The 13,963-nt window shown below is 38.5% G+C and overlaps 1 protein-coding gene across 2 annotated transcripts in view; it reads right to left on the bottom strand.

Moving 5' to 3' along the window:
* The window catches only part of PDE8A (phosphodiesterase 8A), a 136,252-nt gene extending 122,295 nt beyond the window's left edge, over nucleotides 1–13,957 (bottom strand). For both annotated transcript variants that reach the window (XM_026060606.1, XM_026060607.1), the window contains exon 1: nucleotides 12,976–13,957. In XM_026060606.1, the coding sequence (XP_025916391.1) occupies nucleotides 12,976–13,236 (261 nt within the window). In that variant the 5' untranslated portion in view covers nucleotides 13,237–13,957. The remainder of the gene's footprint in view (nucleotides 1–12,975) is intronic.
* Nucleotides 13,958–13,963: the final 6 nt, after the last annotated feature.

Raw genomic sequence — 13,963 nt, 5'->3', positions numbered from 1 at the left:
TTAAGATCACTCTTCCATGACTAGGTAAAGATACCTTGCCATGGTTCTGCTAAAATATGGAAAATGCACAGAGAGTCTGGGAAGTCGGAGGAGACCCTGCTCTGTATTCTCCCTGCAGAGACAACCAAGGCTTCTGCAACCTATGAGCAAAATCATTCATTATCATGACCTCAGAGCCAAGCACAGGACCCCATCACTTGCATTCTGCACTGATTCTTGACCTCACAAGTAAATTTAGCAGGCAATGATAGAGTGGTGCAATATATCAGGGCAAGGATCTACTAATCCAAATAACTTCTGTATGTACAATTAAGAGTTAAATGTGACAACTATATCTGAACACCTAATGCCTGCAACTTTCTACTGCAGCCCAAAGGCTCACAGTAGAAAAGTAGGAAAAAGCCTCCATTCACTGAGTTTGTGCGAGGTTTATTTCACTTCCACAGTCCTCAAACTTCACTAGTCTGCTTTGCCTTTGTATAACAACATAGCAAACTTACTCCATGAAGCAAAATTTGCCCTGTGAACAGTGTCCCACAACCTTAGCAGAGTACAACAGAAGAAAGTACATGCTGCCAAAGGGGCACAAGAAAGCTTTGTAATAGCTCTTAGAAATCAGAACAGCTAAGAAAAAGTTAGGATAAAACTTCAGAGCTGTCTAACCTCCAAAAGCAGTCGTTTTCAGTTTAACTGGCAAAATAAGAGATGGTATATTCAGCACACTCTTTTGACAGTCCAGCTATTAATCTCATTGTAAGCAATACACAAGAAAGTTGAGCTCTTTTGAAAATCTGAACTTAATCATGCTCCTCTGAAAATCTGGTGCCTGGCAATTTTCCCATGGTCACACGGTGACTCAGGGCTAAACCCAGGGATTAGGCAAGCCTTTAGACTTCCCATAGACTTACTCCAATCACTAGGCAGGGCTTGTTCCCTCCTCCCCACTCCCACTCTGAAACTTTGAGGTTTTGCACTATTATCAAAAAAAATATATATATATATATAAAAATGTATAAAACAGTGAAAGCAGATTTATGTTTTTCAGTAAAATATCATAAACTGATACATAAATACTTAGCTCTAGGAACCAATAGTAAAAAATGTCCCCCAAAATTCCATTTTTATTTGCTACCAATAGAACATGCTGAAACTACTGCCTGTCCTTCAGGAACAAGCACTGTCTTCTCCTTTCTCACCAACGCCAAGTGTGACAGGGACAGATCAGCTTCCTCACTGAGCAGTTTCAGCTAGTGCCGGCAGTGCAAATAAAACTTCCACCACATAGACCATGATTTTCCCTTAACACTCAGACATTTTTTCGAGCTAATCCTTTCTTTTTTATTATTATTAACAAGGATGATACAAGCTGAATCTCTCTTCTCCCCACAAAGCTGGTCCTTGCTTCTCAATACCACTGTCAAAAGCAGGGTGCTGTTAAAAGGCTATGCGTGCTATTTTTTGGAGAAAACTTGGTTCCCAACAAGCTACTGCTCTAACACACTCATTTTAAAAAAGCTGTAATAAGCCATAATATTTCAGAAAATATAAACTGCTCCTAAAAAATAAGCAGCTGCCCCAAAACAAAGTTTGATAAAGGCAAAATGTTAGCCATATGATTCATGGGGCAGGGAGGAAAGTATCATTCTTCTTATTAGGTTTAGGGGCTGTGACTGACAGCACTACCACTGAATTTGACTTGGCTGCTCTAGTGACAGCTCTTACTTCCAAGGCATTAAACAACAAGGAACAAGACTCATCACTGCCAGAACTGACAACATGTGATAACACAACTAAGTGACAGGATAAGCAGAACAGCCCTTTTATCTGAAATTCTGCAGAATGCAGGTCATTTCCACAGCAAAAGGGAAAAAGAAAACAAATGCTAAGTAAATTAAAAGTTACAGCAGAATCAATGGAAGCACGAAGCTGGGTCTGAGTTCATAGGACTTGCTCTTCCTCTCTGTGCAGTCACTGACAAAACAAAAGCTGTTTGGGTTTGCAAAGCCTTTTTGGCCTGCGTTTGGAAACTTTTGCCCCTCTAAAATATCCATGTTACCCTCAGCTTTCTATCTGCAGAATATTCTGCTTTATGTATGAAAAAAGCACCTAGCTTCTCTGGTTATGAAGATCTTCCTCAAAATGCAAACCCATACTGGTTGGTTACATTTCAACCTGCTTGCTTTCTTTTAAACATTTTCATCAGTTGTTCATGGTCCCTGACACAATATTTGCAGAATCGAATACATAAACGTTCCAACATTGATGGCGCGTCAGCGCTAAATATTCACTACCACAGTAGAATGGGTTTTGGAAATTATTCCTCCATTTAAAAATTCCACTCAAAGAGTACAATGTTTTTTATTGCATGCCTACTTAGCAACTAAGTCTTAAGGAAACAAAACTAAAATATTCTTATGATATTACATGCCAAAATTGTGAAAAATGAGAAGTAAATCAGTATGTCCAGACTAAATCCAGAAGAGGAACATGAAAAACTCTTCTCATTTTTGTAGCTTTAAATAGGTTCCTTGCATCTTTCTCCAAAGCACATTTTGCTGACCACTGTTAGAGGCAAAGCACTGCATATGAGGGACATCAGCTCGACCTGAGAGCAACTCTGATGTTCCTAAATACATGACAGCCTTGATACTCTATGACACATAATTAAGATCAAGCATGTAAGTAGAAACATACAGTGAGTTGTTCAAAGAGACCCACAACAACCAGTGACTGTCTAGTTCTTCCGATTTCAGTTCAGTATCTCTAACCTGGGCCACACTGCTGCATCATCTGCAACTGCAAAACACCAGGCAACATAATACATCCCAATATACTTAAGATATAAGTGGAGAACTACACTGGTATGGGCATGTAGAAAAAAAATCCTTTCAAAGTCCCAGAAACTCAAGGTTTTAACTTTGTGAGACACCACTCAAGAATGGCAATAGACTTGCACATTTAATTTATGACCTAAAGGCACAGCAATCTATATTCTTTATATAGCTACTGCTTGATAACAACCTCTGCTGCCATATGAAGCTGAGAAAAAAATAAATCTATTTGCCATCCCATTACTCTTGTCATTAGACAGTTAATAACATCTGTTATTGGTAGTTTTTTTCCATTAGTTATGTATTAAGCAATCATAAAACATGGGGCCTAACTGTAAGGACTCACACACCAGTTGCACTAAAGAGAATCCACAGAAATTCTACTTACAGACCAAAGATCAAATCCTGACCATCCTGAAAACCGTAGGAACTTTGCCACTAATTTCAGCACAGCCAAGAATTTGCCTACTGGAGTTATACAGATGTCTTTCTGGAATGACACAAAATAACTTAGCCCTTAATACACTATTGCCACTATTTTTATTTTCAAATCATGTATCCAACAGAGAGCTATTTTCTACAGCAGTGAGAGGTAAACACAGCAGTCCAAGTTCTGACTCATATACACCCCTCAAGCGCACAGATTTTAATGAGGTTGAAGGATAGTAATTTGGACAGAATTTGGACCACCAGTAAAACTCTTTGGTATTTTGAAAGTAATTCTTCATTTTGCTTTGAAAAATATAACACAGATTTCTTGCCAGCAATCCCAAAGCCATCCACACTTAAGCAAATGGCAGCGCTTCTCTGGATTCCAGTCCACACAGACTCACGTCCCGATATCCATCCTAGGCCCAAGGTATTTACCACTAAGTTCCAGCTAATGGAAAAGTGCACCTTTATCAGTCAGTTAAACTGCAGCCATGTAAAGGGGAAATCACTTCTGCTTCAAGTTACTGAAGTAATACATGCGGTTGTCCTCAACCATTTGTGAAATTTCTCACCAAACTTTTATGAAAAAATTCTTAAAAACTGAAAGAAACAGCAGTCAGAGTATTACAAAAGGAAGAATCACACATGGGCAAACTCAGTCTTTAAGGTTGAACACCGATATCAACCTATCTACCTACCACACAGACACACAGTGCATTTAAAAACCTGGAATTAAAACCGTGGTTTCAGAAATAGATTTCTACACGTAAGTGTCAGAAGAGAGGCAGTCTTGTTAATTCAGCATGAATGAGGATCATCTTCTATCTGATGGTGTAAAGACTGTAGCTACTCCTAAATACAGAAAGATTGTATTCAAGGCAGATCGAGGTTCTTTTGTTGTTCTCTAAATAAAACATAAGCATAGTTTCTTTCAGACAAGATCCTTATAAACAAATTCATATTGCTGAGCCCTGTCTGAGTTTATTTCTCTGATTAATTGTATTAAACATAATAGCATCACAAACTTAAAGATGGAAAACTATGGTAAACATATAACTTTTAAAATACATTGTCTTTTAGTGGCAAGTAAGATGGGGCCTCAAAGTTTCCACTGCATCCCAGTAGGGAGCTAAAGGTCATTGCTAATTCAAAGTTAAAAACAATGGGAAGTAAAGGATGTCATTCTTTTCTATTTGCCCAGTGATTCTGTGTTTTCTTTGTATGGATTTACTTAGGAAACTGGGAAATCTAACAAACAATGAAAAGATCTCAAGGTTATCATTTTTCTCCTAACAAAGCTGCATATCAGAAATCTGTTCATGCCACTATGTAAGATGTTTGATTTATGAAGAAAAATACTTTTTACTTGAGAAAGTTTGATCTTTCCAAGAACACAAAATGCTCAGAAGTTTTACATGAAACTTTCAAAATAAAATGCCAAATTATTTTGCTTTTGCAAGAAGAGTGAATTCTCATTACCAATCAAGAAGCAGACATAAAATTAAATCTGTTAAAACCATTACTTAACAAATGGATTAACTTCTATCCTGATTAAAAAAAAAAAAAAAAAAAACTTGCTTGAAATGTAGTATCTATTCAATTCACTCAGGAATGAAATACATATTTGACCAACAAGAAGACCGCCTTTACACCAACAAAATATGCCAACCTAACTTTAGGGGTCAAGCACAGGTTGCCTTTCACACACACGCATACATGGGAGAAAAGGGACAGTAAAGCAGGATGTGGGTTTGAGGTCTGCTCCGTTGCACCTCCAAGGGCTACGGAAGACAAGGCAGGACTGCCTGTGCTGTCCTTTCCTGTAAGGTTTTCTGCATCGCTCTGCCCAGACACAGGGAAGTGACAACTAGCCTGGTTACAGCCCACCGCGGCTACTGCTCGGTCATGTTCTGTGCTACCACTGCAATGAGCAGGAGCTAAGGATGGTCTGTAGCCTACAAGAGACACCACCTCAAAGCATCAGGGTCTACGGCACCAAAGGTAAGCTGCACAGCAAAAATAGGTCTGTGAGCTCTTCTGACTGCCTGATGATAAATAAAAATTACCAAGCAGGTATTTCTGTCTCTTCTGCAGATTTGTCTGCCCCATTAGACGATGCTGTGACCAAAGAACTACAGAAACAAAGCCCTGCCAATATTTGGGAACATAAAACTAAGCAACTGAATGGGGAACAAATTTTTTTGCTGCACCTTCAAAAACCTCTGCGCTTAGCTGGTTTTGTTAGTGACAATTTAACTCCAATAACTGGCATTTGGGAGATTTTTTATTTTTTATTTTTAAGTCAGTATCCTCTACCTGACCATAAAGATGGGAAAGAAATTCAGGGCATCAAAGATTTCTTCCAAGACCCACAGGAGGAAAAAAAAAACCAAACAACAACAACAAAAAAAACCCTTATCTTCACGATACTTCTAAAGTACAAAACAAATCCAATCAGCCTTCTCCTGTATTCCCATACTGAACCTGCCTTCCATCATTCCCCTCCCCAAAAAGCCTAGATATATCATTTGGGACAGGGGAATGATTCTCAGGCAATCTTTAAGGCATGTTCACATGCACACAAAAACTTAATTCAAATACAAGGCCAAATAAGCAAGGTGGTGGGTTCAATTCCATTTCTACTGAACTCAGTTACAGTAGTTGACAATGGTGGAAACAGGATCAGGCTGTGTGGGCAGAATTCACCAACTGTCTTTAAGAAGAAGCTGCTAATGGTAAAAAATTGGCTATACTGTAATAAAGTAACAGAACAAAAACTTCTCCAGACACAGATGGGCATCTTAATTTGAATCCCTCATGCTGGAATCAGTGTCTTCTTCATTAGGAACACTATTTTATCCCTAATATAGCTTTTAAATCTTGAATATTCTTTTTTGACTTCATTCCAAGTTATTTTGCTTTTCAAGAATCTCTTTCTCTCTCTTTCTCTCTCTCTCTCTATAAAATATATATATTTATATGTGCAGCAACAGTTAAAAGACTATCAAAAACCATCTCAAATTACCTTGTCAACCCCATTCAAAATAGATACAACTTATTTCAAAGCATTTCCAAGTCAATAAAAGTAAGTTCTAGCCTTCACCCTTTCTTCTGAAACAAAGCCATACATGTGGAAGCTGGTTTATAAAACACTAAGTTTTTTACATAATGTAGAGTGACAAATTTACAGATTTTACAAGGAAGAGGAGAAAAGTGCCTGGGAGTTTGATTTGAGGCCAACAGTTCAACCCATAGTAAAAGGGGATGGTCTGGAAGAATGCACAAATTAGAGATTCCGCTATTTAATTTCACAGCATGTGTACCAGCATCATTTATTATGTTTTGGCCTTAACAGGGATTTTAAAAAGGAACCTAAATGGGGCTGGATGCTGAAGTCTTTTTGCAAAACAGAGGGATTTAACAACATCACCTCCTTGAAGCCTTTGAAAACTTATAATCTGACTCTGAGCAAACTATTTAGTATGTAATGCACACTAAAGCTATTCAATTTGCATCTTGTCATCCCATGCCAATTTAAATTATGGTTAAATGAAGATACCTAATTATTTTACCCAGAGGACTGATAGCAACGAGTAGAATGTCACAGGGCAAGCAAATTCCTGGTGAAACTCCACTGAAATTAATGGATCTGACCTAATTCACACACAAAATTACACACTGGACATGAAATCATGTTGTATCTGCAATGTTGGAAACATTACTAACAGTGTTTTAATTCCACCCATGGCTGGTAAAGCTGTTTACAATTTGGGTATATTATGTACATACATAGCACCAAAATAGAACACAATGCTAAATTGTTCTCATATCTGTGCAGGTGTTGGTATGGTCCCCTGACAAAATGATACCTTACATAAAGCTTGTATTGAAATAATTCTACCTTGGGGCCAATCTGCTCATTTATCATATTTTCTTTAGGTTTTCTTCACTTTTTGTTGGGAGATAGTAAGAGCTTTAATCGTCCATATCCCTAAGTATTTATTTCTTCTTTAAGGACTGATTTTAAAGTCAGTTGGCACTCTAACTGCTCAAAAAGCAGAATATTTTCAATGTTTTGTTACTGTTGCTTAAGAGGCTCAATTCTATAGTCCCTTCTCAAGGCAATAGTTGTGAGAAGTGAATGAAAGTTCATATAATAACTAAAGTAAAATATTAATTTATCACTGTTGGCAGGACATTGTAATTTCAATGGCTGTTAAAAATCTCATTCAAATACATCCCATTTTCTTAATATGGACATTTCTTTGAACATAAGGAACAGATATTAAAACATGTAATAATGGAAGCAAAACAGTTTCTAAACTATTTTTTCTAAGTTTTAAATGAACTACAAGCAACATTCTTAATGAAACACTCTCCATATTCACACAGATCATAAATACCTTCTAATCTAAAATTCATTGAACACAAAGTATCTGCAAGTGGATGTAATAATTTCACAATGATCTTTAATTTATATTTACACTTAGCATTTTGGATATTAAAAACTGAACTGTTGGCACCTAGACACTAAGGAGATGCTGGTACCTTGCACTGGGATTTCAAACTGCCTGTTATATTGGGAACAGTGGAAAGGGATGGGGAACTAGTCACTAATAATTATATTACCTCCAGCTTTTCTCCCTGTCTTATAAGCAAGTACATTCTACCACTAGAAAGTTTCTCACTGTGGATGGACTTACAAGTAGATCTAAGCAATACAATTAAGAATACAAAGGGTACAACACGGTATAATAAATACTTAGAACTGTAGAAATCAAGGTTTGATTTTAACACTTCCTTTATTGATCCATTCAGGTGGCAAAAAAGGAAAAGCTTAGAAATTTTCTGCTAAACCTAAAATGGCCAGGCAATAGGCACAAAGTTCAGACTAGGGCAGGGAAGAACAATGCAAAGGGCAAAGAGAAGACCATGTTTCATGCCTAGCAGCTGAATTTATGAGCTGAAAGGAGTCTCAGTGGAGTTCTTACTAACAGTGAATACTCCAAATATTCAGGGTCAAGCCTTGCTCATCTCGGTCACACAAGAAATTGCTCTGAGATGCAGTGACACATTTAGCATGAGTCGGTTTGCATGACCAGGAAGGAACTACTAATAACCTTTTAAAAATTAAAAACTCAGATTAGGCTATCTTCATAGTGGAGGAGTGATCTATATGTTGTGAGTGATTTAAAGTTTGCTCTGTTCCAGTTTATGTTACAAACAAAAGGAAATTAAAAGGTAAAGATAAAAAGTGGATTTAAATATTAACCCAGCCATGAATATGAAAAGCTCACGTGTTACTACATCAGTTTACTTCACAGCATTTCAAAACTAGTCCCCTATTCCCTGGAGAAAAGGGTTTATTCGTTGCAACAAAAGCATAAAAAAAAGTCAGCCTGGGAGTCTGGAGCCATAAAGATTGAGAAAAGTTAGTGTATCTCAGCGTGGGAAGGATCCTCTCAGTGGGAGCAAGGATCTCTGTACATGAGGGCTGACGTCAGTGGAAGTGGGAGGGAAATGGTGATGGGGAGGTTTGTCAGGGAAATGATTGAGGATGGTTTCAGTGGGAACGGGGAGGAATCAAGAGAGGGCTGGATGGCCTCAGTGGAAGTAGGGACAGTACGTGTGGGAGTTTCAAAGGGAGGGAGAGCTCATGTGTTCCAAGGGGAAGGAATTACCAGAACAGGCAGGAAAAGAGCAGACAGCTTAACGGACTAAATAATGTGCAGCTACATGCTGAAGTGAGATCCATTTCAGCACTGAAGGTACAAGTTAGCATGCAGCCTCCTATACGCAGAATTCTGCAACCATTGATTCTTAGTGACTGCAAAATTAACTGGCAATTTCACAGGTTTCAAATGAAGAAAACTTACTGGCTGCAGTGCCGTGGATTTAAACCGGTTGTCCCGTATCAGCTGATAAATCAAATGGCTATTCCAAATTTAGCCCTGCTGGCTTAGGCCAACTTTTAATTTAAAATAAGGGAAGTTTGGATTCACTCTCTGATCTCCTTGCACCAAAATGCACAAATTTCTGTTAAATATTCATGAGAAAGAGAGTTTTATAAGAAAAGAGGAAGGAAATCTCACACATGTAAAAGAATGACAGGGTAAAATAAACGTGCAAGATATGTGCTAGAGTGTATGTTAATGCGCTGTAGAAGAGTGACACACAGACGTGATGATGGGACAGCATTTGCTTATGAATGCCCGAGCCAGTTTTACACAAATGCTCATGAAGTCCTTATACCATGGCAACATTTACTCTGCTTATGTTATATATTATCCAGAAATATTACCCTAAAAGTGTTTTAGCAGATTTCTATAAAGCCAAGTACATTGAACTGCACAGACATCTGAAGAGGAAAAACATAACTAAGGCATGAAAAAGACAGAATACAACAATTTTGAGTCTACTCTTTTGAGACTTTTAGAGACTAAAAAGCCTGGAAACCTCTCCTTTACAACAGTACTGTGCAAGTTTCCTTTAATATTCCTAACATAGCACTGTATAATCAAACCTCAGTCACTGTTACTGAGTCTAAACCTTGCTCATCTTTCACTGGTAAAAGTACCGATTTTGAGCTGTGGAGTCTACATTTTGAAGATTAAAGGAAGGGTTTTCATGGCTGATTCACTTTTTACATATGGCATTTATTCCAAACTGCTCAGAAATTTTCAACTGAAAGCCACATATAAAATTACTAATTAAAGAGGGAGATACAGATGACACTATCAAACATGATTTATTAAGGAGCTCCTCTGTTAACCACATACTATCACCATACCTATATATACCCAGAGTAGATACTACTGCATGTATCTGTGCGCACACACGCACTTTCAGAACTACTCTGCAAGCTTCCTACAGATAAAGTTAGGTTTTTCAGTACTAGGAAAGACCAGGTAACTTTTCCAGCTACACTTTGCGAATGACGCAAATCACAAACCACAGCATGATGACACCACATATTCAGAAAATGATCCTCTGTCATTTGATCAGATGAAAGATCTAATAGCACATAAATATAATGCCAGAATAAATTTGGGGGCTAATTAGCAATATATATAATGCCATTTTACAGTTAGCATTGGTTATTTCTTTTTATGACACTTTCTGACTTGAAAAATACGCACTATAGCTAACAAACTGATTCAATAAAAGTCATTATAACACCTACTGTGTGTATTTTAATAAACTTAATGCTAATGCCAGCTGAAGTGAAAATTCAAGATTTACACATGGGCCAAGTTTTGTTCTTAGCTCTCACACAGGACTTTCTTGGCTTTAATCTGTGCATATACAACAAAAGAATGTGAATGAGCTTCAATTACAGTGCCCTGAACCGAAGTAAAAATGCCATTGAGGCAGGCTACTGGTTATTCACACAATTCTGATTACAGTAGCAAAGCACAAAAGGTATGAAGCATCTTCTCTCTATTTGAGGGTATTCCAGGCACCAGAAAGAGCATATGCTGCACTCTGCAGAATAGCAATAATTTGTAGCACCACACTAATTCTCACAGTTCTTTCTCAGATCAAAAATCCTTTTAACTTCAAAACTGCACAATATCCTGCCCAAGGCTACTTTTGGCTTCAATGATTTCAGGCTCTTGTCCCTTATCTTCAACGTTTTCACACCTTGTTTCTTTCTAAACAACTTCACTGTACTGTGAAGACAGAAACTGCAGTAGTACAGCTCTCTCTCCAGCGCAGCTTCTGAGACAGCATGGTTAAACTCTAGCACAGTAAAAACTGTAAATCTGATCATAGGATACACACTAATGATAAAAGCACAGAATAAAGTACCATGCCGCTTTATATCTGAGGAGTATTATAGGATTTTACACACGTAAATCATGCAGATGTGATGTTTCATTCAGATTTTGCATTAAATTGATCACAAACATAATTCCACTCTCATTTTTCAAAACCCACTGTTTTGCAGAAGTGTGCTTACAGTAATGACAAGGGTAGAATATATGACTGAATAATAAAAATCAGAATAACTGCCAATGAGATCACAGTACGTATGTGAACCAAAATCAACCACATAGCATCTGGCTGAATTATACACACCTAGTAGCAAGTAGTTTTTACAACGTTCTTGATATCAAACAACAAAATGTAACAAAACTAAGTCTGCTTCCCATGCATGCTTATGGAAAAGGGTTTTGGGGTTGTTTTCTTTCCTGCCTCAAGAAGCACACAGAAAACAAAATCACACAATATAAATTTTAAGAATATTCTCATTTAAAGTTTTTAATGTGCAATTAAAAATTAAGCTAACAAAACAATTGTCAGGATTCTGATGGTAACTTAAATTTCCTTACTGAGGCTACCAAGATTTCATAAGCGTGCCTTTAGTGTGTGAACTTTGCCATAAAGTTCAGTTTCCTGCACAGTATTATTAACATGGAATTTTAGTTTAACGTAACACCATTCGTGTTCATGTTCTGGTTTAGGTATTGTTAATTCCTTCTTCAACTCACTATATACAGAATGTTTCCACATTTTCTACAGTTTTTAAAAAAATTCTATGAACTGAGACTACTAAATCTAGAGGAAGACAATAGAAGAAAATCACCCACAGTACTGAAGAAAATTATTCCAGGTCAATGCTCTAGAAGCTGCCTTAATAAGCCCATAAAAATTCTAAGAATACTGCAAATTATTAGAGTTTCTGTGAGTCTGCAAAACAGTTGACATTTTGGTAGTTCTTGCCTGCATCTTGAGCCTATATCTTATATTTATGGCATGTGTATCTCAGTTCTTATTACAGTAACCCAGAGCAGATCAGCCATGTTATATAATATCCCTGGGAAGCTACAATTTGATTTTTTTAAATTTGCAATCACTTGTTTTTACAAAAAGAGACAGTTCTCCAAAAAAGAAAAGATACAGAATAACCAAAAACTATAGGATTAGCAACTAAAGTGTAACCCATAAACAAACAGGCCACCAATGGAAAGTAAATAGACCAGCAAGCACTCCGCACCACTAACTCTCTTACTTGAAAAAAATCACAGATTACAACTTCTTTTCAGTATGGGTCTCTCTACTGCATACAGGCCTTGTGCTGTACCTCTATACAAAAGTATACGCGCTAACACATATGCACAAATACTTCAGAAAATACCCTATTTGCAGCAACAGACAAGGTCAACAAGTTGTTAATGAAATCAGTACCCAGAACAAAAGCTGCTGTCCCCTCGTTTCAACTTTCTGAATGGAAGGAAGAGGTATGCAAATTCATCAGCCCGTCTAAGTGACTGCTTCAGACTGTGATCTGCCCTTGTCTCGAAAAAAGGCAAGCACAAACAGCAAGAGTGGACAACCCAGTACAAACAAACATGTAAAATACACGAGTTAGTGGCAGTGCAGCTCACATGCATGACAGTCCCACCACAGACGGCCCAGGCCCTCTGCATTCACAAGACCCACATCCCTGGCTCTAACGATTGATGAGGACAATTACACCGTTCTCCTTCGCAGCATTAAGAAAACTTGTTTTGTGGAATGAAGAACAAGGCCTGGGAACATCTATAAAGTCGTTTCAGGAGACTGATTAGTTTATAAACAAAAGTAATAGCTCAAGCCAGGAAAAGCTCTCCCACAATGTATTACTTAGGGAGACTCCTTGGGTTAAATCGCTACAGCCAGCTGCTGTTCTGAGAGAAACAGTGCTTACGTTTAGCACCCTTTTTACCTTAACACTGGATCTGCTGGTCTGAGTCTCTGCCTCCATGCTCTGGCTGTTCTCCCTCTTGTCTTTCTTAGAGGAATTAGTCCTCACCTTATAAGTGGATGTGTTGGAGGATTTAATGAATAATCCTGGGACGGGGTTGCCTTGCTGTTGTTGAGACATGGTTGTGTTGGTCTGGTGAGGAGAATTGCACTCCTCTGACTCTTTGCTACTGTGATAGACCACTCTGCTGTCAGAGATGTGGATGCTTGGAGCACAGCCCATGCTTTGTGGCCACCTGGGGAATATTTCTAAGTTGTATATATATATATATGTGTGTATATATATATATATAAATGTATCTTTCCTTTCCGTTGGTATTTTCCCTCTGCTTAATTTTTTGTTAACAGGTTGAATCTCTTTCCTGCGTCTCCGCTACACTCTGAAGCATTGTCATCGGTCCCTTTTACACCACCAGAAACGTGTCTGTTCTCCGTGTCCTCCAGGAAACGGGTCCTTTTAGCTCAAATCTCAGGAGTGGGTTGGGGAGGGGAGGGAAGTCAAGAACTGGTCGACTTCATATTTTCACAGATTAATATTAATTTTTCTAAGCCATCTGAGAATCTTGGTAGGGTTTTCTTTCCTTCTGGGGAAGAGGAAGGAAAAAAAAGGAGGAAAAAAAGCAAAAGTAAAAAATAACAAAAAAAAACCCCAAACCCCAAAACCACACGCACACACACCCCAGCGTCTTCTTGGACTAGGCGCTCAGAGCGGCCGGGGGCATTGCACCATCTCCTCCCTCCTAGTCCGGAGCACGGCGCATTTTCCACCTGGGTTTGCACAGCGTTACCGATTAACCCGGGTGCGGGCCGGGGCCGGGGGGCCGCTCCCCACCTCGTCTTCCGCGCTCCCCGCCAAGCAGCGCTTACTCCTTACGGTCCCGCTCGGTGCTTTGCCGTGCCGTGCTGCGCTGCGCTGCGCTCGGGGTGTGCTTTGCGGTTTGTTTGGGGTC

Source organism: Apteryx rowi, unplaced genomic scaffold (assembly GCF_003343035.1).
Source record: "Apteryx rowi isolate R43461 unplaced genomic scaffold, aptRow1 scaffold_17, whole genome shotgun sequence".
NCBI lineage: Eukaryota > Metazoa > Chordata > Aves > Apterygiformes > Apterygidae > Apteryx > Apteryx rowi.
The sequence above is the reverse complement of the archived record's forward strand: the minus strand, read 5'-3'. Positions and strand labels throughout refer to the sequence as shown.